The sequence below is a fragment of the Canis lupus genome, chromosome 27, assembly GCF_048164855.1.
Source record: "Canis lupus baileyi chromosome 27, mCanLup2.hap1, whole genome shotgun sequence".
NCBI lineage: Eukaryota > Metazoa > Chordata > Mammalia > Carnivora > Canidae > Canis > Canis lupus.
Genome location: NC_132864.1, coordinates 37,465,663 through 37,493,658, shown reverse-complemented (window position 1 = coordinate 37,493,658; position 27,996 = coordinate 37,465,663). Strand labels below are relative to the sequence as shown.

At 48.2% G+C, this 27,996-nt stretch overlaps 1 protein-coding gene across 6 annotated transcripts in view; it reads right to left on the bottom strand.

Annotated features, from left to right (window-relative positions):
* GNB1L (G protein subunit beta 1 like) overlaps nt 1–16,317 on the bottom strand; it is a 59,673-nt gene extending 43,356 nt beyond the window's left edge. For 2 of the 6 annotated variants that reach the window (XM_072803531.1, XM_072803536.1), the window contains exon 1: nt 8,550–8,618. In XM_072803531.1, the coding sequence (XP_072659632.1) occupies nt 8,550–8,603 (54 nt within the window). In that variant the 5' untranslated portion in view covers nt 8,604–8,618. Of the gene's footprint in view, nt 1–8,549; nt 8,619–8,711; nt 8,790–12,808; nt 12,923–13,574; nt 13,715–16,047 lie in introns of those variants that run through there. The other 4 variants (XM_072803534.1, XM_072803532.1, XM_072803533.1 and 1 more) reach the window with 4 other exon arrangements.
* Nucleotides 16,318–27,996: the final 11,679 nt, after the last annotated feature.

The window sequence follows — 27,996 nt, the reverse complement described above, 5'->3', positions numbered from 1 at the left end:
CCTGTAGACCCGGGATGGAGTCCCACATCGGGCTTCCTGCATGGAGCCTGCTTCTCCCTCTGCCTGTGTCTCTGCCTCTCTCTCTCTCTCTCTCTCTCTCTCGGTCTCTCAAAAATAAATAAATGAATAAAATCTTAATAAAGGTATCAATTTATCAAAAAAGACGTAAGAGTCCTAAATATATATTCAGCTAAAAACAGAACTTCAACAAAATGCATGAAGGAAAAACTGATGGAACTAAAAGAGGAAATAAACAAATACGTAATTCTAGCTAGAGACTTAAACTCCTTCTTAGTAATTAGCTGAATAAGTGGCCAAAAAGTCATACAGAATCCTATCTATCTACTTGACCTTAAGAGAATACTCCACCCAACAGAAATAAAACACATTCTTCTCAAATGCACATGGAATATTCATCAAGATAAACCATATCTTGGGTCATAAAACAAAACCTTAAAAAAATGAAGAAGAAACAAAGGCATACAAAATATGTTCTCCAACCTTATGGAATTAACATGGAAATCAGTAAGGGAAAGGCAACTGGAAAATCTCCAAATATTTGGAAAATGAACAATATACTTTAAAGTAATCAATTGGTCAAAGAGGTACATAATGCCAAGAGAAATTACAAAACATTTTGCATTTAATAAAAATGAAAAACAAAATAATCAAAATTTGTAGGATTCAGCAAAAGTGAGGCATGGAGGAAAATTTATAGCATTAAATACCTACATTCAGGGTGCCTGGCTGGCTCAGTGGTTGAGTGTTTGTCTTTGGCTCAGGTTGTGATCCCAGGGCCCTGGGATCGAGTTCTGCATCAGGTTCCCTGCATGGAGCCTGCTTCTCCCTCTACCTGTGTCTCTGCCTCCCTCTCTGTGTGTCTCTCATGAATAAATGAATAAAATCTTAAAAAAAAGAGAAACTAGAAAAAGAGGTGCAAATTAAGCCCCAAAGCAAGCCAAAGGAAGGAAATGATAAGGATAGAGCAGAAACAAATGAAATCCAGAGTAGTAAGGCAACAGAGGAAAATCAATAAAACCAAATACTGGTTATTTAGAAATATTCATAAAATTGATAAATCTCTATCTAGACACATAATCACAAAAAAAGAGAAGAAACAAATTATCCTCATGAAAGAAGGATTATCACTCAAGACACAACAAACATTAAGGAAATGCTATAAACAACTCAATGCACATAAGCTCGACAATTTAGATGAAATGGAACTGAAGGGGACGCCTGGGTGGCTCAGTGGTTGAGCACCTGCTCCTGGCTCAGGGCGTGATCCGCAGTCTCAGGATCGAGTCCCACATCAGGCTCCCTGCCTGGAGCCTGCTTCTCTCTCTGCCTACATCTCTGCCTTTCTTTCTCTGTGTCTTTCATGAATAAGTAAATAAAATCTAAAAAAAGAAAAAAAGAAAAGAAATGGAACTGAAGGCCACAAATATTAGAATGTCTAAAAAAAAAAAAAAAAAGAACAAAACCTGACACAGAAATGTGGAGCACAAAATTCTCATATGTTGTTTATAAGAATCCAAAATGGTACAAGCATTCTGGAAAACAGTTGGGTAGTTTCTTATAAAATGAAATACACATGCATCATATTGCTTGGCAATCCTACCCCTAGATATTTATTCTAGAGAAATGAAAATTTATGTGTAAACAAAAGCCTGTACATGAATGTGTACAGAAGTTCTGTTCACGTTGCCCCAAATGGCCATCCGCCAGTGAATGGAAGGAATACTCCTGAGCAATAATACTCCTGGAATACTCCAGGAACAAACTACTGAAAAGTGCAACAATGTGGATGGATCTCCAGGAAATTATGGTGAGTTAAAGGTTACATACAGTATGAGCCTAGTTATATGGCATTCCGGAAAAGGCCCAACTAGGTAGAGAGCCGCAGGCGGGCAGTGGCTAGGGGCTGGGGCAGGGGGAGGCTGACCACCGGCAGGGAGCAGGAGGAAAGTTCTAAGGTGATGATGCATCAGTTTCTTTTTTTTTTTTTTCTTTCAATTTTTATTTATTTATGATAGTCACAGAGAGGGAGAGAGAGAGAGAGAGAGAGAGGCAGAGACATAGGCAGAGGGAGAAGCAGGCTCCATGCACCGGGAGCCTGATGTGGGATTCCATCCCGGGTTTCCAGGATCGCGCCCTGGGCCAAAGGCAGGCGCCAAACCGCTGCGCCACCCAGGGATCCCGATGCATCAGTTTCTATGTCAGGATTGTAGCACTGCTGGTGTGGGCAGGTGTGAAGACTCATTGTAAGTACATTTCATAGTAACAATCATACTAATAACAGATATGAGTTCACACTGATATAATAAAATGACCGAAGAAATAAATGGGGGAGAGTAGACAAATCTGGCATGCAGGAAATTCCAAATAATTTGTGTGGATGCTCTGCCCTCAAGCACGGGGAGCAGAATTCCCACCCCTCACGCTGCAGCTGCCCACACTGACTTCCTTCCTAAGAGGACAGTCAAGAAAGGGAGAGAACAGGGCAACTTCACAGAGAGGAAACCTGACAACCACTACCTCAGCCAGGTGACCAAGGCTGACATCAACAGTAATGTCACTTGGACAGCATGTACCATTAATATGTGATGAGATGGCACTTTATCTTTGAGGTCTGGCTCCTGGAAACCCACAGCCCCAGTCTAATCATGAGAAAAGCACATGCCTAGCCTAGCTGAGGAACATTCCACAAGAGGCCTGAGTGGTACCCCATAAAACTCTCAAGGCTATAAAAATAAGGAAAATCTAAGAAACTGGCATAGCCCAGAGGACACTAAGGACATCTGACAATTAAATGTAATGTGATCCCTGGATGGGATCCTGGGACCAAAAGGGGACTTTAGGTAAAAACTCAAGAAATCTGAATAAATATGAACTTAAGTCAGTAATGATGTACTAATATTGGTTCATTACTGTGACAAGTGCACCATGCTAATAATTTTAAGAAAACAGGGCTCAAGCACACTTCTGTACACAAGTTAACACACTGGGCCACTGCTCTCTTGGCCATTTTCTGGGATGCTGTTTTTCAAATAAATATATTGGACAATATTGTGCTGTTTTTTTCCTCAAGCTACAGTTGATTGGATTTACCTGATTGGATTTACCACTAACGTATGATGAAAACCCAATTTCCTGCTTAGACTTTCCTGGTTAAAGCCAATTTCTAATTCTACTTAGGTGACTTTAAACAGACTAAATGACAACTTTTAAGGGCTTATCCCATTTAAAATAATTCATCATCCTATTTTGTTCTAATAGGAATTTCAATTCAGCAGTAGTACCCCTAATACAAGGTAGTCAGTATTCAGCTAAGCAAATTAGCTGATGACCAGCAGCATCACCACCACCACGGTTACTTCCAGGAGCAGAGCAGCATGCCAGGGAAAGGAAGGATGCCGATCTAACAAGACTGCTCTCCGCCAGCCTGAACAACTCATTCTCTCCTTGAAGTACACGGCCATCCTAGCAGGAAGCTCCTGAGCTGGTGGGTCCTCCAGGCCAGCAGGAACAGAGACCCACTCAATTTATGCCTCCCTGCCTACACATGAAACTGGAAAGACCCTCTCTGGACAGGCCCGTCCTGAGCCCTGCCTTGGCACCCTCCCGCCTTCCTGGTCAGGACGGACTATGGCAAGAGTCCCAGAACCGGCCCTCCGAAGCCACAGACACAGCAACCAGGGCAGTCCAGGCCAGGTCACTGGGAATGTGGAGCCCAGGGGGACGGAGGTCTGATCACTGCCCTCTGTGGTCTTCGAAATGCAGGGAGTCCCAGGGGAGTCAGCAGGTGCACATGCAGGCATCAGGAACCAGCCTACAGCTCAGGACAACCCTTTACCAAGTCGTTGCCTTGTCACTGAAGCCCCTGAGGGTCAGTGTCCCACCCACAGTGTTGGCTCACCACTCAAGCCAGGGGTGGGAGCAGCCCAGGGAGTGATGCCCAGGCCCCAGAGGGGTGGTCCTGCCATAAATAAGGCCAAGGACACAGTCTCTTCTCCTGGGTGGCGGTTGGTCAAGCGTCCGAGTCTGGATGTGGGCTCAGGTCATGATCTCAGGACTGAGATCTTGCTCTGTGGTGGGCATGGAGCCTGCTTGAGACTCTCTCCCCCTCTTTCCCTCTGCCCCTCTCCCCTTCCGCTCTAGAAAACTAAAGCAAAACCAAACCAGAGAGAGCCTAGACGTGTGCAGAGCAGCTTTAGAAAGCATGCCCAGATGAGACCAGGGAAAGAGCAAGCCTGCGGGGATAGGGAGATCCCTATCCCGTTACCTGCAGCTCACGGCCACAAAGGACGGCCACGCTCCCTGGCTCCCTGGGCCGAGCACAGAGCAGCGCAGCTGCGCCTCCCGGCTCAGGCCCAGCCCAGGAGGGCCGGGGCAGGCGGCGGCACCAGCGCAGCCTCCGCCCGCAGCGCCCCTCCCCGGCCCCGAGCCAGGGAGGCAGGTTTGCCGGAGGGGGGGGGGTAACTCAAACTTCACAAAGAAACCATTTCTGGAATGGGGCTCCGTTTGGCGATTCGGAGTCAAAGGCGCACTTCATAGCTCCTTCCCAAGCCCCGTGCATTGTCAGGGCCCTTTCCCCTTTGAAGCCTCGGTGAGTGATTGAAGCGTCTACTTTCTGAGGGGCAGATAGCACTGGGCCGGTAATCCGACTCTAAGCCCGGGGATAAAGGTAGTTTGTTTCCTCTCAGCCCGTCTGTCAACACCTCCTCAGTAATTAGCCCTAATTATTACCAAGGGCCAGCCTCCCATTCGGTTATTAAATCAGAAATAGTATCGTGGCCGGGCATCTGTCAACGCCCGACTGGCGACCTTGGATTCATTGAATCCTCTGTCAGTATCCGTGGCTTCAAAGATGCAGATCCCAGGGAGGGGTTCCGGGGACCCAGCGCAGCCAGCCCCGCCTGGGGGGCGCGCTGAGGGGAGGGCGGGCAGTGCTCTGAGCAGCCCTGCGCCCCGCAGGCCTTGGAGTCTAGCGGGGAGGTGGGAGCCGCCCCCCCCCCCCGGCAGCAAGTGCACCCCCCAACCGCGGCCATCCCCGGGGAGGCGGGTGACAGATGGAACTCTGTGTGTACAAGGAGGCAGGGGGTGTAAGCCTTGCCCCCCAGCAGCCCTTCCCCTAGGGGACCAAAGGCCAGTCCCAGGCCGGCCTGCCTCTAGCACAGCCACCTCCCAGGAGCAGCAGGTGATGGTGGCCTGAGGCTCGACGGCCCGGTGCTGGCTGTTTCTCGAGTGCCCAGGGCAACAGCCAAGCCCAGCTGCCGGGAGCCCCTCTGAGCTTCGAGTACGGCCAGGGCGTCTCCCCCTGGGCCACGCAGTCCACAATGCAGGTCTGGGGGGCAGCTGTAGAAACACCAGGCTTCTGGGCTAGAGTCAAGAGTGCCGCACTCCCGAAGGCCCTTCGGGGACAGACTGACAGCCACCTCCATCCTCAGCCTGAAGCTTCTTGTTCTGTCCAAAAGCAAGTCACCTGGAGACCTTCTGCTCCTGCAAAGCTCATGCATTCCTGGTTCCTCTGAGGGGGAACATGCCCCATCCAGGAAGATTCACTACCCCAGGCAGGAGTGTCCCAGGCCCCATGGGAACTGCCTACCTGCAGCAAACCCGGCAGTGCCCACACCGTGTCTAGATATTCCTCGACAGGTCTGCGAGCACCCCTTCTGGAAGGACTCCACCGGGTTTGCAGGAGAGGGCGACAGACGCAAAGTTATGGCCACATCCCCTGGGAACTGGCTCCTCCGCTGGTCAAGGCACACGTAGGAAGATGGGTGCCCAGTGAGCATGGCCCTCCCTCCAGGGCGCACGTTCTCCCCTGCTGCCCTACAGCTAAGTCCCTGCTGGGTGCTCTGGCGGTGCTCCCACCGACGGCAGGAGTGAGCCTCAGGACAGAGGCACAGTGATGGCCGGCAAACCAGCAGCTGCCATGTGTGAGGGTGAAGGGCCAGTGTGCCTCACGGGAGCCCACGGAGGCCGGCAGTCGCAGATATCTCCTGGGGATGTGCGGACAGGCCAATCCTGCTAGACTGAAAGGACATGCCAGGGAACGGGGCTGCTGGGGTGCTGAGGCAGGAGGCTGGGCAGGCAGGGCCACTCCAGGAACAGGAGCCTCAGGCTGCAGCTGAGGATGCCCGTCACCCCAGGAGCAGGTCCAGGGAGCCTGGCAAGATGGCAGGAAGGAAGTCCACCTCGGGAGCATTTTCAGCCAGCCTGCCCCCACAGACTCACGCAGGGATGGGAACCCAGCCAGGCCGGCAGCATTTCTGTCCCTGGTGAACACACGGAAAAGCTCGTTGTTTAACAGGAAGTGTGACCATTCCCACATTCCAGCGCCAGCTGCTGGGGCCCACTTCCACCTGAGATCTGGTCCACAGCGGCTGGCTGCCCTGTGCTGCTGACAGCGCCCTGACAACTCTCACCTTGGGCAGGGAATGGGCCATCCCTGTGGGCTGGTGCCTAGGTAGCTCCTGGGAATCTGATCCCACTTGGGGAGGGGTCTGTAACCATGGTGGTGACAGGGATCCGTGCTTCCTCAGGCTACCTCAGGCAGGGGAGCCCCCCACCGATCTGCACATACAGATGTGCACATTACGTGCCTACAGATACGCCGCATGCTCACAATGGGCTGTGCGGTCTGTGCACACATATGTGTCTACGCCCACACATTCACTTGTGCACTAACAGCCACTAGCAGTGCTTGACTGCTATGTGGGGGACGGAAGGATCAGAGACAGGCCCTCAGGGGCCTCCTGCCTCCAAGCACATGCAAGGCAGAAATTCTCTCCATTACACGGGCAGCAAAGGGAGACTTGCAAAGTTCAACAACTTGAGGGAGAAAAAGGGGGACAGGGGCACAAGACATGATGACAGGGACCAGGAGGCTACAGTGGGTATTGTGAAGTGGGCACCTGGAGTCAGGTGGGAACACAGGACCAGAGCTGCACTGGCCCTGGGTTACCCTCCTGACTGCCACCATCCACGGCTCCCATTTGCATGATGATTTTTCGGTGGAGGAACATAGGGTCTTGGGAGTGGGAAAGCCACCATGCCCTAGGGAGCAGCACCCTGGATCAGGTACCTGGCCAACCCCATGCTTCCAGGACCTCATGAGCCATGAGATGTGGTACTCCCAGTGCCAGGTGTCCCTGCGCTGACCATGGAGCACCTGCACTTGGCCAGCTGTATGGCAAGTGTGGGCTCGCTGTCAGCCCAGGCCCCATGCTGCTCACGCATACAGGTGGAGAGCAGCCCAGGATATTCCTCTCCACTGTCAGGCAGCCCCACCCGGCAGGTGGATGAGCACCCACCACCCACAGGCCCCAGCCCTGGCTGTGCGCCCCTAAGGTCAGGAGAGAAGGAAGGGGCTGCCAAGGATACCCTACAGGCCAGGGGCTCCTCCCAGGTTTACCATCAACACCCCCGTAGCAAAGATCATGTTGCTCATTTACAAATGAGAACACCACAGTCCAAAGGGAAAGTGAGCTCAGGACTCCCGCTGTCTGGCACGGCACACTTGGCCAGGCCATCCACCAACACAGCACCCTTGGGGTTAAGGACCGACCGCTGCTAGAGTTGAGCAATGGACATGCCATGGTCCACTGTACCACCCTCTCCATGTCTGTGTTTATGATGATGTGTCTTTTTAAAACTAGCCAAGACAACTTCGAGAACAAGGTGTCAGGGGCGGGGGTATGAGGGAGGGAATGCTTCTCTACCAAAAAATGAAGACTCACGATAAAGCCAGATAATTAGTGGGGGACAGACCAGACCAGAGCCAGGCATGTATGAGAAGGATGGACGGCGGCCAGGCTGGGCCAGCTTGGCATCCTTAACCTGGGGTGGGAAGGTCTGTGCCTGTGGGAAAAGGCGACATGGGGTCTTCCATTGGTCAGGGTAGGTCATGCTGTGGGGAACACAAACCCCTGAACTCAGCGGCTCACAGCTCAGATTCCCACTATTACACGCAGGTGGGCAGAGGGGCCCTGCTTGTCCCTGGCTACCTGATGATCACGGCAGAGCCCTCTGCACACCACACGTTAGTTACAAGCTGACTCGAGTCTATGTAAATGGCTTAAAACTGGAAAATACAGGTAATGTCTCTATACCCTTATGTAGGCAAAGATTTCTAAAATAAGAAAAAGAGTTGCCAGCATGTCCTGCTCCCACGGCCTGGAGAGGCCCCTGCAACCCACCACTCGCGATGCTCAAAGGGTGTGCACCACAGCACTGTTGGAAATTGCAAAAACGAGAAACAAGAAATCCATCTTGGGCATTATTATGGGCAAACTTGTCCCCCAACCCTCTCAAATTCATATGTTGAAGTTCTAATCCCCACCCCCCTGAGAATTTGACTCTATGTGGAAACAGGGCTCTGAAGAGGTAATTAAACTTAAATGAGGTCATACAGGTGGCCCCTCAGCCAACAGGCCTGGTGTCCTTATGAGAGGAATTAGGACAGGCACAGAGAGACAAGCACATGAGAACATGGGGAGACAGTGGCCATCACAAGCCAAGGGGACAACTGCAGGAGAGACCACCTTGCCAGCACCTTGATCTTGGGCTTCTGGCCTCCAGGACTGTGAGATATACATTGTTGTTTAAGGCCTGCAGCCTTAGTAGACACGGGCACCTATCCTTGGGTACTGACGCAGGCCTGCCCCGACTCTGGTGATGGCTGCACTGGTGAGTGCCATGTTCACCTTCTCCATGCTGATGGCCCCACTCCACGGGAGGATTAGCCGCTCATCCTCAGGACTCAGGTGTCATCTGGCAGCTTCCTTTGGACACAGTAACGGAAAAGCAGTGACAAGCATCACTTGTGGTTCACTGTGGCCTTTCCCCTGCCTCTGTGATTGTGGAGAAATGTGTCCAGTGAACTCCTGTCAGCACGATCCTCTGCAATGGGCAGGGGGCAGCCCGGCTGGTCTTCAACAGATGAATAGTGAGATGTGGGAGGTTTTTACTGCAGCACGATCTGGCTCTTCCTGACTGATATGACAGGACAACAGCTCTATTTACCTCACTCCTTACTAGAGGAACTTCGGGCTGTTTCCAGTTTTGCTGTTAAGGCAGTGACTCATCACTAGGCACTCGACAGGGGTCAAGCCACTGCACGGACCTTATCTCATTCAATCTTCCCACTGCCTTATGAGGTCAGGTGACAACAGGGACCACAGGCTTGCAAGTGGCAGCAAGGTGTGACTGGGCTCAAGTCCATGCTCTGAAGCCCACATCTAGGAACGGACAACAGCCATCTGCACATAGGCAAGTGGTCAGGGTCTCTGTGCACAGAAATGTTATGTGAGTGAATAGCAATATTTGATATTTCTACCAGTGGCAAGAAACAGTCTATTTCTCCATACCTCAGCAATTCTGGATATCGAGAACTTCTAAAGTCCTGTGATCTCAGAAAAAAAAAAAAAATCACCCACACTTCCCTGTAGTTAACTTCTATGATTTTTCTAAAATATTAAAATCTTTAATTCATCCAGAGTGGAGCCTGGCAGAGTGAGGTGGGTATCCAGTTTTACTATTTTCCAGATGGCTAACCAGTTGGTCCAACTCCTTTTACTGAATAATCCACTTCACCCCCATTAATTTGAAACAATACCTTTAGCATGAACTAAATTCCTGCATTTATTTGGCTTTATTTCAAAGTTCTCTATTTTCCTCTGTTCATCCATCCACACCAATTCTAAGTACTTTCATTGTTGCAGCTTTATAAAAAGTTCTCTCTCATAGGACCTTAGCCATAATACTCTGGCATTAAAATTTTCCTTGGAGACATGTACTTTAAAAACCATCCTATAGTGCCTACTGTGTCCTATCTTTAGGAAATAAAATCAGGTTATTTCCAAGGCAAGTAAGTGACAGGCACGATGATCTGGTAGGCAGACGCCAGCATATCAGCCAATCCTGGGCACATCCGGCAAACCCGGCCAGACCGTCCTGCTCCTAGCAGCAGCCTCCTCTAGCCCACCTGCATGTGAAGAGCTGGGAATGGCAAGTGACCCAAGGATCCTCCTCCCATCATACACGGCAGGGCCTCCTCTGCTGGCTCTCTGTGTTCCTTCTACACCCACAGCATGGGAAAGCAGCTAGGTCGTTGCATGTGCCGAAAGACAGGGCACAGCAATGGCTGCCACTGAAACTGTCACTTTGCAACAGCATACACACTGCCTGTCTGCAAGGCCAGGCCCCCCCATCCTCTCCTGATCCCATCCACAAGGGCACCCAGGAACTAGCAAACTTGCCTTTGCCACTGAGGCCCTGCCCTCATTTCTTTTCCAGTGTAATGAGAGCCCAACCACAGTGAGTCCCATTTTCCAAATTAAAACAGGTGATCTGACCTCTCTGCAGATCTTCTTGGGCCTGCCTTGGGAGAGGTGGCCCTCAACTACAAACAAGGCAGCAAGAGCTGTTTGGGGCCCAAGGGGAAAAGGCCCATCAGAACCATGAGGTCAGAAGGGAAGATGACAATGGGGGTGGGAGGGTAGGAAGGGAAGATGGCAATCTTGAGCTGAAAGGGATTCACTTCAGGTCCACTAAATGTAGATGAGAAAGGTGCCCTGTGCAGAGGCCAGCAATAGTGGGGGTATCAACCAAGTGAGTAGGTCATCACCCCAGAGTAACCCCAGGTTCTATTGTCAGAGACATCTTACCAGCTTAAAAGATATTGCCAACAGTATCAGACCCACTGGCAGGCCAGGGGCGGGGGGTAGGAAGCAGTCTGAGCTGGGTCTGCAAAAGGTCCAAACTCAGTGATCGCGTGGAAGGGCAGCAGTGCATCCAGGGCTGGGATACAATGCACAGGGACTTCCGACCTTGATCAGGATCAAGGCTGCACAGTGGTTTCTTCTGTCAGCTTGCTTGTTTGCTTTTAAGTTCTATCAGCTTCCCACTTATTTCTAAGACTTGCAACTGTTTTATTTATAAGACATCTATGCCTTAAAATGGTTCACACATAAAACCATCTGAACCCAGAGCCTTTAAAGTCACAATTACTAAATTAAATAATCTCAACAATGTCTATTTTACTTAAAATTTTTACCAGATGTTCGCTTATTACTATTTTTTCTCTACAATAAGTAGTTTTTTAATTTTTTAAATTTTGTTTAATTTGTCAACATAGGATAAAACACCCAGTACTCATAGTATCATGTGTCCTCCTTAATGCCCATCACCCAGGTACCCTATAAAGTAACTACTTTTAACAGCTGTTCACATTTCCACTATTTTTTCTTCCTACTTTCCAGGAAAGTGTTGTTTCCACAATTGTTAAACTGAAGGGGCTTGACGTTCTTGTTGAATTGTCCCTCTGGGAAGGTGCACTGTACCCCCCACCCCTCCCCGTGTTAAACTTGGCTTAAGGGAGCTTCTGAGCTCAGTTCTCATTATTAGAAAATCCATCCTTGTGCAGAACAGGTCTTTCTTCATTCCAATCCTCTGGCCCCTGGGCCTCACAGCTCTGGTCGGCTGCTTGCTTCTCACTTCACCTCCAGATTTTAAATCAGTTCTCAAGATCACACTCCACTCGCCAAGCCTCCCTTTCCTGCCTGTTCAGCCTAACTCCTTCCTTCAACCAGACCCTTCAATTCTCAAAGCCCCACCAGAAACCACACCTCCAACAGTGACCTAGAACACTCATGGCTAGGGCCTAGCCTGTTCCCAACAGAACAGGCAACAGTGTTCCTGCCAACAAAATAAAGGCTCTGCTCGTCAGTAGCCATCACACCACAAACTGAGCGATGGTTTCAACATGTTTAATGAGCACCAACTGTGTACCAGGAACATGAAGCTGATCAAGATAGAGCCCCTGCCCTAGAGGCTCACAGTCTACCCAAAGACACAAGACATTTAAAGGGCTCTGGTTTAAGTGCTGAGTCACCAATATGCAGGAGTGGGCAGGGAGGCAGGGACTGCTGAAGAGCAGAAAGTGGGAGGGCAACATGGGCAAAGGTACTGAAACACAGAAATTCATGCCAACTTCTAAAGAAAACCAGGTGTAACTAGAATGTTAAAATACAAAAGGGGAAAACGCCTGGCATTGAATTGACACTGGCAAGGCGGCCTGGATCCCACCTTCCGAGCTGGCCAAGGCTGCCGGTAAAGCCGTAGGGAAGCATCTTTCTCTGCCATCCCACTCATACTAAATGACCAAAATGGCTACTTTCCCCACTCAGCCTTCCTTAAATTCCAGCCCAGAGGACAGAGGTCAGAGGGAGCCAAGATGGGGAAGGGGGCCGATGTAGAGACACCAACCAGAGACAGATCCAAACAGGGCTGCCATGGCAGACCTAGTCCAGCCCAGCCAAGGGGCCTGGGGAGGAGGGCGGTTATAAAAACATACAAATATCTGATGGGGACTACTGTATGGAACTCTGTCTCATCAGTGGGAACGCAGCTGAGAGCCTAGTGGGAGGCAGCCTGTAGGCCACTGAGGAAGTCAGAGGATGAGGGACACAGCATAGAGCCCAATATCCTGCTGTAATAGAAGATGGGGTGGTAAAGGGGACAAGGCGGCTGTTTGTGCTCAGAGCAGAGCCCAAACAAGTGTACCTCCTGCCCAGCAAGAAAACAAGTGGATAGGGCAATACCTGGCACGCTATATCTAGAGTCATCTGGGAACACCACCCTGTCCTTTAGGGGGCCGTGGAGTTCCTTGGCTATGCAGGCCACTTCATCACAAGGAGCACTGCTACAGCCTGGGCTGTGTTCAGAATCCAGGGCGGTGGGGTAGGAGAAACTGCTAGGCCTCCTGGGGCCTCTGGGGTATCTGCCACCCGCTGTAAGGTACCTAAAGATGCCTTCTGGTCTCCCTGTGTCTCAGAAACCTCCTCCTCTGTCTTCTGGGTTTCTGGACTCCCTGGTGGAACTGGATCTGGTTTCTGGGAAGGCAGATTAGCAGATCCTGAAAGTACAGGGACAATTGTGGGGGTCACCTCCCCTGGCTGGGATGAGGCTGGCCCCATAGGACCAGGATCAGTGCTGCATGCAGAACTGGACAAGGTAAGGACTCCATAGACCCAGGGCTGTTCTCCTTGGCCCACTGCTGTTCAGGGAGAATATTTCTGGATGTAGAGCTGGAATTACCAACAGCAGGTGTGGCCACAGTGATTGGGCCAGCACCCATGGTAAGGGCTGGGGCATCTGAACACCTAAGTACTACCCACCACAGGCAGCTGTGGGGCCACTGGTGGCTGGCTTGAGACAGAGGGCTGGGGGGCAAGGTGCTGCAGCATGGTACTTAGTGAAACTATTCAGGTCTTAAGCAACTTCCTTGAGATCCCGGCAGAAGAGCTCACCATCATCAGGAAGGGGCAGGTCCCCATCGAGTTAGGGGGCTGCCCACACCTGTGCTCACCCCGTCAGGTACCCTAGGATCTCGAAAATGCAGCTGAGGTTCTCCAGACAGTGCTCAAAGCAAAAGGACATATCAGTCCAGTTGCCATGGGGAGTCATCAAAGGTGTGTGGGTCTGAGACTGGCACCCAGTGGAAGTCCACCCTGGGGGCCATGGGTTGGGCATGTGCAGAGCCAGGGGCCCCCTTTCTGTGGGCTTACCGCCAGGAGCACTAATGGCCGTGCTCTTCTGCTCCATGGTCATGTGCACACACACAGGGTCCCCACAGCAGGGCTGCTCAATCCAGGGATCCACTGGAGGGGTGTATGTGACCCCAGGAAAGACCTGGTCCATCTGCTGCCAAGGGTGTGCGCTGGCGTAAGGCTGCCGCCTGGATGGGATTGCGAGGGCCCCGCCAACAGCGCTGGCCATGAGACATGGAGGGAGCACAGAGGAGTTGCCATGTCGACTACAAGAGGAAGGAGGAAGACAGGAAGAGATGGCGCAGCAGAAGGGGTGGTAATGACACAACTGGACAGAGACGGGCTGAAACGGGGTGTGGCAAACCCAGGTGTTCCAGGCAAGTGCTGAGGGTCAGAGGAGCTGGCAGCTGCGGCCTCAGGCGAGCTGAGAAGAGCTGATGGGACTGTCAGACGCAGGCCACCATCCAAGGCAACCTGTCCAAAAACAAGGTGGGGAAGAGCGGGAACTAGGCCCAATCATCTGCACCGTGCAGCAGTAGGAGGCAATATGCAGGCAAACCCCCGGTACCCAAATAGGAGCTCTGAGTGGAAGGAGGGCCCAGGAGGCAGGCCTGGGAGGTCTGAGAAGGTGGGCAAATCCCACCTGCAAAGTTTCAAGGGCAAAGTGTGACGGCAGATGCGTTGTTAGTCCCAGGGGAAGGAAAGGAGGCCAAATTGGAACCCCCAGGACTTCCTTCGATGGCCTGGCTGGCTGTCAGGGAGTTTCAGGAGAAAAACAGTAGCAACCTTTTACTGAGTGCTCTATCTGTGCCAAACATACCCCCTGATGAGGTCGGTACTCTTGTTGAATCAGAGCAGAGTGGTGAGTGAAGTCACTAGTCTGTGGCCACACACTAACCAATAAGTGAACAAAGGCGGCTGAACCTGGCTCCAAAGACCACACTTAACCAGCACACACCACTACGCTGGCTATGAACTACCCTTCAATCCACCGAGGAGGCCCCTAGTCACCCGAAACACTGTGACCGTCAAGTAAGCAGACTGTGTCACAAGACCCTTTAACCTCAAAGCACTAGGAGTTTGGAAGGTGCTGCCTGCCTGCCCAACAGAGGCCTTGGGACCTGGTGTTCTCTGTGCACTCCAGCCTCCCCACTCGTGCTTTCCAGAGTCACCTCATCACTCAGAGTGCAGCCCGCTGGTAAGAACACTTCACCTCGAACACCACCTCCTTGTATTCCCATCCCAGGGAGAGAGCCCAGCATCAAAAACCCCCAGGTTTAATCCCACTTGATGCCTTTTCATTCACCATCCCAAAGTCACTCCTGTAAAGGGCCTAGAGAGCAGTGGTCATCAACCCTGAGCAGCCCAAAGAGCCCCAAAGTGGAAAAGGAAGCTGCAACCATCACCAGATACAGTTCCCTTCCAACGCCAGGAGCCCTCTCCCCAGGCTCTCACACTGTCCAGCCTTATAGCGGCCATCTCCTCAGTCTCTCTGTAAAGGGACATCCACTCATTGTCAACACAGAACACACTTCACAACCCCTCCATACACACCCTGAGGCTCCATCAGCTCACACCTAGGGGCACCACGGCCTGCACACACCTTTGTGCACAGTTGCCCGTGTGTTTAACTACTCCTATCCCCATCAGAGTGAGTTCCTCCAGGGAGACACAGCTCTGCCAGTCTTCCTGCTGAGCACCTCCCTGGGCAGCCTGAATCACTCGAAGCTGCTAGGGCCACGAGCACCTACCTGTGCCACCAAGCTCTCAGGTACGGCCCTCACTCTGGGGAGTTCCTCCACCTGAAAGCCCTTCCCGACCTAACACAGGAAAATAATATGCTAGAACCTGCCAGCAGCAGTGACCCAAGGGGCAGCACACAAATGCAGTCCGCTCGGGAGTCCAGCTCAGTCCGAGTTCTGACAACCAATGACCATGAACCCCTGTGACCAACCACCGCACTCCAGCTCCTGCCACCAGTCTGAGGTTAAATGCCAGGCTGCGTGCACAACCCGTGCCCAGGAGACAGTGCACGCTACAGGTCCGTGCCCTGGCTTCCTCGCAGTCCCGGGCTCCCACCCCAAGCGGCACCCTAGCTGTCCCTGCCGGCTCATCAGCAAGCCTGTGTGCCCCCTACAGCCCGAGGGAGGAGGCTCCCTCGCTGCGAGCAGCCAGCCCCGCTTGGGCCTGGGCCTTCCGCCTGGGTCTCTGCGCGCTTTCGGGCCTCGGCTCCCGGCTCCCGGCGCGTGGGCCTCTGGCCCGCCTCTCCGCGCCCTGACGCTGAGGGTGGGCCCTCCTCCCGGACCGCACAGCCGGGCCTCGGCGCAGGCACCGGGACGCACGCGCACCGGCCTCCGCACAGCCAGCAAGCGCCCGGCGCGGGGCGCGTCCTCAGCTCCGAGGAGACCGGGAGCAAGCGGAGGGCAGGCCCGGCCCGCAGACGCCGTGCAGGGCCCCCACCCGGGGAGTGGGCAGAAAGCGGCCGGCCTACCTGAGGCTGCGCCGGGCGGCCGTGAGGCGGTCGCGGGCTGCGGCGGAGGCTGCGGGCCGGCGTCCCTCCCAGGGCGAGTCCCAGCGCCACCTACAAAGTGCAGAACAAGACCGGCCGCCGTGAGCGGGGGCGGGCCGCGGGGGGACCACCCGGAACGGCCCCAGGACCTGCCGGGTCCCCGGCGCGGACCGGGACACCGGGGCCCGCCGTGCGGACACACCGGGCGCTGGAGGGAGATGGGGGGCGGGGCTCCGCCGGCAGCTCGGGCTCCCGCCGCCCCACTAACCCTGCGGCCCCGGGCGGCAACCTTCCCGGCCCGCGCCGCCGTCGGAGCCCCGCCGCCCCGCGCAGCCACGCCCCCCGCGTGCGCGCCGCCGCCCCCACGGCCCACGCCGCCGCCCTGCGGGGCCGCGCCTGCGCCCTGAGCCCGGGGGCCCGCCGCCGCGCAGGCGCCCCAGCCCTTGCCAGCGCGGCGGGGCGGCGCGGGGCCTCATGGGAGCGCGCTCTACGGGCGGCGCGCAGTGCCTGGAGCGCGGCGGGTGTGCGCAGGCGCGGGGCGCGGGGCGCGGGGCGCGGGGCGCGGGGCGGAGGGGCCGGGCGCCCACCCCGCTCCTCCAGGCGCGGCCGAGCCGCTGCCGCCGCCCTGTATCCGCGGGGCACCGGGACGCTGCGGGCGTCAGGAGGGGGGCTGGGCGTCCAAGGAGCAGCGGCGCTGCTGAGGAGGGTCTCACCCCGGGGCCCCGAGAGCGAGCTATACGGTTCCACTACCCCGGGCGGGGCTGGCGGAGGGCCCCCTGCGCGCCTCGGGTGGCGAGGGCAACCAGGGCTGGGTGCTGCCCACCCGCGGGTGCAGGACGGGGGGAGGCGGGGGCACGGGCAAGGTGCTGCCCACCCGCGGGCGCAGGACGGGGGGAGGCGGGGGCACGGGCAAGGTGCTGCCCACCCGCGGGCGCAGGACGGACAGCGGGCGCGGAGGGCAGGCGGCCAGGGCAGGGGTGCTGCCCACGGGTGGCATGCCCACCCAGCACCCAGAGACCGTGGGAGCCGGTGCACGCCCGCGTCTTCCCTCCCTGGCCAGCGGAGAGGTGGGAGGGGCCCCCGCCACCCAGAGACCAGGTGCCCTGGGGGCCAAGGCCCTGGATGCAGGCCCGAGGTTACTGAGCCGTCAGTAGCCTGATTCACTGGAAAGGATGTTTCTCAAGGCGAACACACACGTAAGAGACCAGCTCCCTCTCTGCCCTGGTCTAGTGACTCCTTTCATGCAACCATCTCTGAAATGTTATCTGCATTTACACCCAAACTCGCTCACTTTGATCTCTGAAATGCGAATCAAAGATCACATTGTACCTTTACTTGGGTCTGTGGGGCTTGCAGCCGCCTCCGCCAAAAATAATAAAAGTGGCACCCAGCCAGGAAACGCCTCCTTGAAGTGTGAATGAAACTTGTATTTTTCGGTTGTATCTTTCCTAATTGACCTGATAATTTAAACTTCCTGCCTCAGAGGAGAGGGGGAGTTCCCGGCAATTTGGCACTAGGCCGCTCAGGCCAGCTCAAGGCCGCCGCGGAGACGGCAGCGGGCTCCTGGGGAGAACGAATCCAACCCGGCCAGGCTGTCAGAAGTCCCCCTTTTTTGATTCATATTGCTATTTTTCATTTAGGCCATCCGCTATGTATGTAAATTTTTAATTGTGGTGAAGTATGCATTAGAAGATGTACCCTTTTAAAGCCATTTCTAGGGGATCCCTGGGTGGCTCAGCGGTTGAGCACCTGCCTTTGGCCCAAGGCATGATCCTGGAGACCTGGGATCGAGTCCCACATCGGGCACCCTGCATGGAGCCTGCTTCTCCCTCTGCCTGTGTCTCTGCCTCTGTGTGTGTCTTTCATGAATAAATAAACAAAATATTTTTTAAAAATTCTAAGTGTACAATTCAATGTCATTAAGTGTATTCACACTGTTGTGTGACCTTCCCCACCACCCATCTCCAGAACTTTTTCACCACCCAACGGGAGCTGTACCCATCCTAATTCCTCACCAAGACCTCTGTCCTAGCCTCTGGTGACCTCTATTCCACTTTGGGTGAATTTGCTCATTCAGGTACCTCATCTAAGTGGAATCATACATTATTTGTCATTTCATTTAGAATAATGTTTAAGACGTTCATGGTGTAGCACCTATCAGAATTTTTTTCAAAGATTGTATTTATTTGAGAAAGAGGGGCAGAGGAGGAGAGCCCAAATGTTGGAGAGGGAGAAGCAGGCTGCCCATCCATCAGGGGCCCTGAGGTGGGGCTCTATCTCAGGACCCTGGGATCACAACCTGAGCCAAAGGCCCCTGCTTAACCGACTGAGCCACCTAGGCGTCCCTATCAATTTTTCTTCCTTTTTAAGGCTGAATAATAATAATATCGACATCCCACATTTTGTTTTTCCACTCAGCTGTCAATGGCCACTAGGGTTGCTTCCATCTTTAGGGTATTGTGACTAACACTGCTGTTAACATGGGTGTGCAAGTATCTGAGTCCTGCTTTCAATTCTTTTAGGGATATACCTGGGAGTGGAATCGCTGAATCATATGGTAATCCTGTATTTAACTTTTTGAGAAACTGCCAGACTTTTCCACAGCAGTTGCCTCAGTTTATGTTCCCATCAGCAATGCACAAGAGCTCCGATTTCTCCACATCCTCCCAAACACTTATTCTTTTCTGGGTTTGTTTGCTTGTTTGTGTTTTCTCAGTAGTAGCCATCTTAATGGGTGTGAAGTGGTATTGCATGGTTTTAATTTTAGTGATGAGTGAAATTCAGTATCTTTTCATGTATTTGTTGGCCATTTGTATATGTTCTTTGGAGAAGTGTCTGTTCAAGTCCTTTGCCCATTTTTTAATTGGTTATTTTTGCTTTGTTGTTGAGTTGTAGTTCTTTGTAGATTTTGGATATTAATCTCTTATCAGATATATACTTTGTGAATATTTTCTCTCATTCTGTGGTTTATCTTTTTAGTCTCTTGATGTTTTCCTTTGAGGCACAAAACTTTCAAGTTTTGATAGAAGCAGTTACTCATTTTTTTCTTTTGTTATTTTGGTGTCATATCCAGATCATTGCCAAATCCAATGTTGTGAAAATCTTCCCATTTTTTCCCCTAAGAATTTTATAGTTTTAACCCTTGGGTTTAGGTCTTTGGTCCATTTCAGTTATTTTTTATATGACTTGGTTTAAGATAAGGATTCAACTTTTTTTTTTTTGCATGTGGATATCTATTTTTCCTAGTGCCATTTATTGAAAAGACTTTCCCATTGAATAGTTTTGACACCCATGTCAAAAATCAATTGACAATATAAGCAATGGTTTATTTCTGGAACCTCTATTTTATTCCATTGGTATCTGTGTCTGTCACTATGTCAAACAGTCTTGGTTACTGTAGCTACATAATAAGTTTTGAAATCAGAAAGCGTTGAGTCCTCCAATTTCATTCATTTTTTTCCAAGATTATTTTGGCTATTGGGGATCCTTGAGATTCTATATGAATTTTAGGATGGGTTTTCCTATGTTTACAAAAAAAAAAAACAACACTGTTGGGATTTTGATAGGGATTGCCTTTTTTTGGGGGGGGATTGCCTTTAATCTATATATCACTTGGTATAGTATGGATATTCCAATAATATTATCGTCTTCTGGTCTGTGAGTATGGGATGTCTTTCTATTTATTTAGGTCTTCTATGATTGCTTTCAGTGATGTTTTGTAGTTTTTAGTGTGCAAGTCTTTCTTTGGTTAAATTTATTCCTATATATTTTATTCTGCTTGATGTTATTATAAGTAGGATTATTTTCTTAATTTCCTTTTCAGATTGTTCATAGTTGGGGTATAAAGATGCAGCCTGTTTATGTGTGTTGATTTTGTATCCTACAACCTTGTAGAATGTATTTATTAGCTCTACCAGTGTTTTTGTGGAATGTTTAGAGTTTTCTACATAGAAGATCATGTCATCTGTGAACAGAGATAATTTTACTTCTTCCTTTATAATTTGAATCCCTTTATTTATCTTTCTTGTCTTATTGCTCTGGCTAGCACTAAGTTGAATAGAAGTGGCAAGAGCAGCATCCTTGCCTAAGATCAAAACTTAATATGATCTTAGAGGCAAAGCTTTCAGTTTTCACCATTGAGTGTGATGTTGGTTGTGGGATTTTGCATATGACTTTTGTCATATGGAGGAAGTGTCCTTCTAGTCTTAGTTTACTGAATGTTATATCATGAAAAAGCACTGAATTTTGTCATGCTTTTTGCTATATCAATTGAAATTACCATGTTTATTTCCCTTTTTCTATTGATATAGTGTATTACATTGATCTTGAAATATGTATGTGCATATATATGTGTATATATATATATACATACACACACACACACACACATATAATATATTTTTAAAGATTTTAACTTCCCTGTAGGCTGAGTCCTAACAGGGAAGGACATTTTCACCCAGCGAGGTGAGGTAACTCTGCTGAGCCCACCAAGTGTCCAGAATGTGAACTCAAGGTTTTCATTGGATAATGAAGCAGGAGTCAGCCCATTTCACATAGGGAGAAGCTAGGCTTCATAAAGGCCAAGACTAGTCTGAGAGATGATAAACTTGGGAGCCCCTACCCAGCTTGCAGCCCCTCCTTTGGAAATGCACCCACCTGTGTTGGGTGTCAGATATGAGTGTTTCAGTTAGAAGGCCCAGAGGCAGTGGTCAGGCAAGGGGCATTGGAACAAGGACTTTGGCTCTGAAGTGTTCAGGTTTGATGTTGGCGCTGTGTTTCCAGAGCACAGGGACAAGGAAGCAGGGACACAGCCCAAGGGAGATGATGCCAGCGCCTCTACAGCCTATCTGTGCCCCTTGCACCTGGACCTTCATCAGAGGCCTTTCCCAGAACCTGTTGGTAGATGCCTGAGCCCAGAACCAGGAATACCAGGATCTCTCTGTTCAGCCAGTATCTTTATCATTCTACCAAAAGTTTCCCTAAAAATATAGAGGTAAGTCCTTTGGCGCCTTCTCAAAGGTCCCACTTTCCAGAAAAGGTCTCTTTCCTCTTCTTCTGGTATGGCTGTGCCCTAAGTGATTAGCATGAGATGCCTTCCAACTTAGCCAGGTGGCTGGGCACCTGAGCCTGGTGTCCCTGGTGTTCCTTGTGCTTCAGCCTTCTTATGGACTTGAATGTTTGTGTCCTCCTGAAATGCATACCTTGAAATCCTAACCCCTAACGTGATGGTGTTAGGAGGTGTGGCTTTTGGAGCCCTCATGAATGAGATTAGTGCCGTTATAGAAGAAACCTCACACAGCTCCCTCACTCCTTCTGCCATGTGAGGACCCAGGAGAAGTTGGCTGTCTATAAATCAGAAAGTGGGTTCTTACCAGACATCAGACCGGCTGGTGCATTGATCTTGGATTTCCTAGCATCCAGAACTAAAAGAAATAAATTTCTGTTGCTTATAAATTAGCAACAGGCTATGGTATTCTGTAATAGCAGCCCAAACTAAAACGAGCCTTTGGAAACCATTGTTGTCTTTGTCAGTGTCTTCACATTCTCTCTTTTTTACTCTTTTTAAATTGAGGTAAGATTTACGTCAACAAAATTCACAGACCTTAAAAGCACAGTTCCATGAATTTTGTGCAGGAAGCCACCACCACACACAATTAAGCTATAAAACACTCCATTACCCAGAAAGCGTTTCCATTCCTCATAGGTCTTGTTCTGATCTCTACTGCATAGCTTTATTTTGCCCGTTCTGGAACTTCTTACCCCTGGGATCCTAATAGCATGGACTCTGTGTTTGATGCAGTATTTGTAAGATTCATCTGTGTTACGGTTGCAAGGGTCTCATTTGTTATTGCTGGGTGGCCCCCATTGCATAACTACACAGTTCGTTCATCTAATCTCCTGTTAATGGACTTCCCGGTGACTTTTAGTTTAGAGCTATCAAGAATAAAGTGATGAGCATTTTTTTTTTTTTTACTGATTGATTGATTGATTGATTGATTTATGATAGACACAGAGGAGGGGGGCAGAGACACAGGAGGAGGGAGAAGCAGGCTCCATGTCTGGAGCCCGACGTGGGACTCGATCCCGGAACCCCAGGATCACGCCCTGGGCCAAAGGCAGGCGCCAAACCACTGAGCCACCCAGGGATCCCCACGATGAGCATTCTTGAAAAAGTTCTTTTTGTGGACATAGGGGTTAGTTTCTTTGGGAGAAATCTCTAGGAGTTGACTTGCTGGGTCATGGGGTAGGTACATATATTTAACTCTAAGAAGCTGCTAAAAGTTTTCCAAAGTATCTAGAACTTTTATACTTCCTCCAGCAAAGCGTGCAAATTCCAATTGCTCCACATCCTCACCAACACGTGGTATTGTCGGTCTTTTTAGTTGTAATCATTCTGGCAGGAATGGAGTGGCATTTCATGGTGGTTCAGTTTCCCTGACAACTAATGATGTCCATGCTTTTATGTGGTTGTTTGTCATCTTTTATTAATTTATAAGAATTTTTGCATGCATTCTTAATTTAAAAGTGTTTGTCAGATATATGTATATATGTTCTCTCAGTCTGTCACTTTCCTATTCATTTTCTTAAAGATACCCTTTGAAGAATAGAAGCTTCCCATCTTGGTGGCTAGTGTTTTTTGCACCCTAAGAACCCTTGCTACCTAACAGTTTTTACTCTATGTGTTTCTAGATGTTCTATTGTTTTAGTTTTTACTTGCAGGTCTATGGTATATTTTGAATCAATTTTTGTGTATGATATGAGTTACGAGTTGAAGTTCATTTTTATCCATATGGACATTCCATTTTCTTTCTTTTTTTTTTTTTTTTGACATTCCATTTTCTAGCACCATTTGTTTGTTTTTTTAAATACTTGATTTATTTATTTATTTTTAAATATTTTATTTATTTATTCATGATAGACATAGAGAGAGAGAGAGAGAGAGAGGCAGAGACACAGGCAGAGGGAGAAGCAGGCTCCATGCAGGGAGCATGACGCGGGACTTGATCCCGGGACTCCAGGATCATGCCCTGGGCCAAAGGCAGGCGCTAAACCACTGAGCCACCCAGGGATCCCCTCTAGCACCATTTGTTAACACAAAAACTATCCTCTTCTCAACTGCATTACCTTGGCAGTTTTGTTAAAATCCAGTTGTCACATTTGTGTGGTTCTAATTCTGGACCCTCTATGCTGTTCCACTGATCTTTGTCCTTAGGCAGAAAACATATTGTATTACTTATTGTAGCTTTAGAGTAAGACTTGCAATCAGATAATTAAGTCCTGCAACTTTGTGTTCTCTTTTCCAAATGCTTTTAGCTATTCTAGTTTTTTTACACTTCCATAGAAGATTTAGAATCAATTTGCCAATTTCTATGAAAAATCAGCTTGTCAATTTCTAATGAAATTTTGGTTAGGATTGTGTTAAATCTATAAGTAAATTTGGGGATAGGGAACTTCTTAACAATATCAAGTTTCCAATTCACAAACAGATTATATCTCTTTGTTCATTAAAGTCTTCATTAATTTCTCTCAGGAATTGTTACAGATTTCAGTGCACAGATTTGCATGTATTTTGTTAAATTTATCCCTAAGCATTTTATGTTTTTTGACGCTATTATAAATAGTACTTTAACACTTTTTTCAGTTTCCAGTTTTTCTTTTTTAGTATGTAAAACTAGAATTGACATGTTATCTTGAGCTCTTGATAAATTCACTTCTAGTTCCAATAATTGTTTTACAGCTTCCTTAGGATTTTCTATTTACACGACCCTGTCCCCTACAAATAAAAACAACTGTGCTTCTTTCTTATGTATATATGATATTTGTGTATTTATATCTGTATGTGATGTGTGTATGCATATATACATATGTGACATATAACTACATGATTCTTTTTCTTCGTTGCAATGGCCAGGACTTTCAGTAATAAAGTTCAGTAAAAGTGGTAGGAATAGGCATGCTTGACCTACTCTTAATCTTAGAAGGAGAACATGAAGTCTGGTGTCAGATGCAGATGTTTTCATAGACGTCTTTTTATCAGATTGAAGCTGTTTCCTTTCAGTCCTAATTTTCAGTTTTGTTTTTTCATAAATGGATGTTGAATTTGGTAAAATGCTTTTACTCCATTGCTATGATCACAATATTTTTCTTTTTCATTCTGTTAATGTGAAAAATCACATTGATTGCATGTTGAATGCGAAACCTCCTTGCATTCCTGGAATAGATCTCACTTGGCCATAATGAATTCTTTGTATGTATTGTTAGGTTCAACTTGCTTATATTTTGTGGGGGACCTTTGCATCTATGTTCTTGAGGGAGGTTTTTTTTTTTGTATATTTTTTTATTGGAGTTCGATTTGCCAACATATAGTATAACATCCAGTGTTTATCCTGTCAAGTGCCCCATTGAGGGAGGTTTGTAACTTTCTTTTCCTAGAATGTCTTTGTCAGGGTAACATTGGCCTCATAAAATGACAGGAAGAAGTTCTTCCTCCTTTATTGTCTGAAATAATTGGTACAATATTGGCATTATTTCTTCCTTAAATGTTGATAAAACTCATCAGTGAAACTATTTGGACCTGGAGTTTTCTTTATGGAATAGTTTTGAATGAAGAATTTAATTCTTTTGATAGATGTGGAGCTTTTCATTGTTTTTACTTCCTCCTGTGTAAGTTAAGGAACCTATCCATTTCTAAATTGTCAAATTTATTGAATTAACTTTGTTCATAATATTGCCTTATTATCTCTTTAAAAAAGATTTTATTTACTTATTTGAGAGACAGAGAAACCGAGCAGTAGTGGTGGAGAGGGGCAGAGGGAGAGTGAGAGGAGGAAGCAGATTCCCCACTAAGCAGGGAGCCTGATGCAGGGCTCAATCCCAAAACCCTGGGATCATGACCTGAGCCGAGGTCAGATGCTTAATCATCTGAACCACCCATGATCTCAGCCTTATCTTTTTAATGCCTGTAGACTCTTGTAACAATGTTTCTTCTTTTCTTTCATCCCTGATATTGGTTATTTTTTTTGAATAACCAGCATTTTATTTTATTGATTATCATTTGTTTTCTTTGTTCTTGATTTCCACTTTTATATTTATTATTTCCATCCTCTAGCCTGTGATCTGAATTTGCTCTTCTTCTTCTGCTTTCTTCGGGAGGATGTGTGGGTCAGAGATCATAAAAACAAATTATCCTTTTAAAAGCTAACAGTTTTCTTTTTGATGCAAATGCTTTAAAGCTATACATTTGCCTCTATAATCACTTCATTGGCTGCATCCCAGAAGAAATGATGTGTTATGTTTTTATAATTAGTTCAAAATATTTTCCAATTTCTCTGTTGAGTCCTTTGATCCCTGGGTTATTTAGAAGTATGTTGTTTAATTTCTAAATATTTGAAGGATTTTCAAGGTATCTTTTTGTGATTTTTTTTAATGTGGTATGTCTCAGTGTGCAGTCTCCTTGGTGAAAGTTCCATGTGTATTTGCAAAGAATGTGAAGAATAAAACAAATGTGAAGAATAATGGTGGGAATCTGGTATAATCACTTCAGAAAAACTCTTTGGCAGTCTTATAATGTTAAACATATACCTACCATACGTCCTAGCCATTATATTCCTAGATGCATATCAAAGAGAAACGAAAACATATATCCACACAAACAGTTGTTCATTAATATTCATTGCAGCTTCACTAGTAACAGCCAAAAATGACCCAAACATCTACCAGTAGGTAAATAGATAAACAAAATGTGGTACATCTATACAGTGGAACACACTCATCAAGAAAAAAAGAACCAGCTACTGATACACAACTGAGTAAAATAAATCTGATGCAGAAGAGCATATACTGTATGAATCCATTTATAGAAAATGCAAACTAATAATGACAGAAAATTGATCAGTGGTGGCCTGGAGCAGGAAGGGAGAGGGACAGGAAAAGTGGAAAGGGCCATAAGGAAATATTTGGGGGAGGGTGCAATTTCTATATCTTGATTGTTGGGGTGGCTTCCTGAGTGTATACATCTGTCAAAACATGATCAAATTGTACCCTTTAGAAATACAAATCAAAACCATAATGAGATACTACTTTACACTAGTTAGAATGGCTAAAATTAACAAGACAGGAAACAACAGGTGTTGGCAAGGATGTGGAGAAAGAGGAACACTCTCACCCTGTTGGTGGGAATGCAAGCTGGTGCAGACACTCTGGAAAACAGTACGGAGGTTCCTCAAGAAATTAAAAATAGAGCTACCTTACTACCGAGCAATTGCACTACCGGGTATTTACCCCAAAGATACAGATGTAGTGAAATGAAGGGGCATCTGCATCCCAATGTTCATATCTCCAATGTCCACAATAGCCAAACTGTGGGACAAACAGATATGTCCTTAGACAGATGAATGGATAAAGAAGATGTGATACATATATGCATATGCAATGGAATATTAGCCATCAGAAAGGATGAATATCTACCGTTTCTATTGATGTGGATGCAAGTGGAGAGTATTATGCTAAGTGAAATAAGTCAATCAGAGAAAGACAATTATCATAAGTTTTCACTCATATACAGAATACAAGAAATAGTGTAAAGGATCATAGGGGAAGGGAGGCAAAACTGAATGGGAAAAAAGCAAAGAGGGAGACAAACCATGAGAGACTCTTAATTCTGGGAAACAAACTGAGGGGTTGCTGAAGAGGAGGTGGGTGGGAGGATGGGACAACTGGGTCATGAGATTAAGGAGGGCATGTGATATGATGAGCACTGGGTGTTATACATAACTGGTGAATTATTGAAAACTACATCTGAAACTAATAATGTACTATATGTTGGCTAAGTGATTTTAAATACAAAAAAATTGTACCCTTTACATAAGTGTAATTTATCACACGTAAATGATATCTTTAAAATGTTATTAAAATTCTTAATAAAGCTCAAACTTAAAAGCTACCCATTGGAGTACAGGAGAAAATAAAGTAGCTTTCTGTTGGCGGGGGTGAAGACTGTTTATTCTGTAGTTGTTGAGCACAGTGTTCTATAAATGTCAATTAGGTTTAAGTGGTTGATAATATTATTCAACTCTCCTGAGATATTTCTAGTTGTGTCAATTGCTGAGAAATAGATGTTAAAATCTCTAATATGATTATGGATTTGTCCATTTCTCATTTTGATCCTGCAATGCTGTTATTAAGTGCATACACATTTATGATTGTTATGCTTTCCTGATGAATTGAGCCTTTTGTTGCTATGAAATGGCCCTGCCCATTATTGGCAAAATCCCTTTCTTGTGGTCTGTGTTGTTTAATATTAATATCACATCAGGTTTTTTTTAAGATTTTATTTATTTATTTGAGATAGTACAAGAGCACAAGGGGGGTGGGCGGAAGGAGCAGAAGCAGAGGGAGAAGCAGGCTTCCCACTGAGCAGGGAGCCTGGCTCGGGGCTGGATCCTGGGACCCTGGGACCAGGACCTGAGCGGAAGGCAGCCGCTTAACCGACTGAGCCACCCAGGCACCCTGCCGCATCAGCTTTCTAATATTTAACTTCTGGATTATATATCTCTTTCCATCTGTTCATTTTCAGCTTGGCTGTGTCTGTTTACATAAAGGTTCTCTTGTAGAAAGCATATAGTTGGTTTTTGCTCTTTTAAAACAACTATGAAGGGATCCCTGGGTGGTGCAGTGGTTTAGCACCTGCCTTTGGCCCAGGGCGCGATCCTGGAGACCCGGGATCGAGTCCCACGTCGGGCTCCCGGTGCATGGAGCCTGCTTCTCCCTCTGCCTATGTCTCTGCCCCCCTCTCTCTCTCTCTCTGTGTGTGTGTGACTATCATAAATAAATAAAAATTAAAAAAATAAAACAACTATGAAAATCTGTGCCTTTTACTTGGAGAGTTTAATCCATTTATTTATGTAATTACTGACATTAATTATGTTTGGT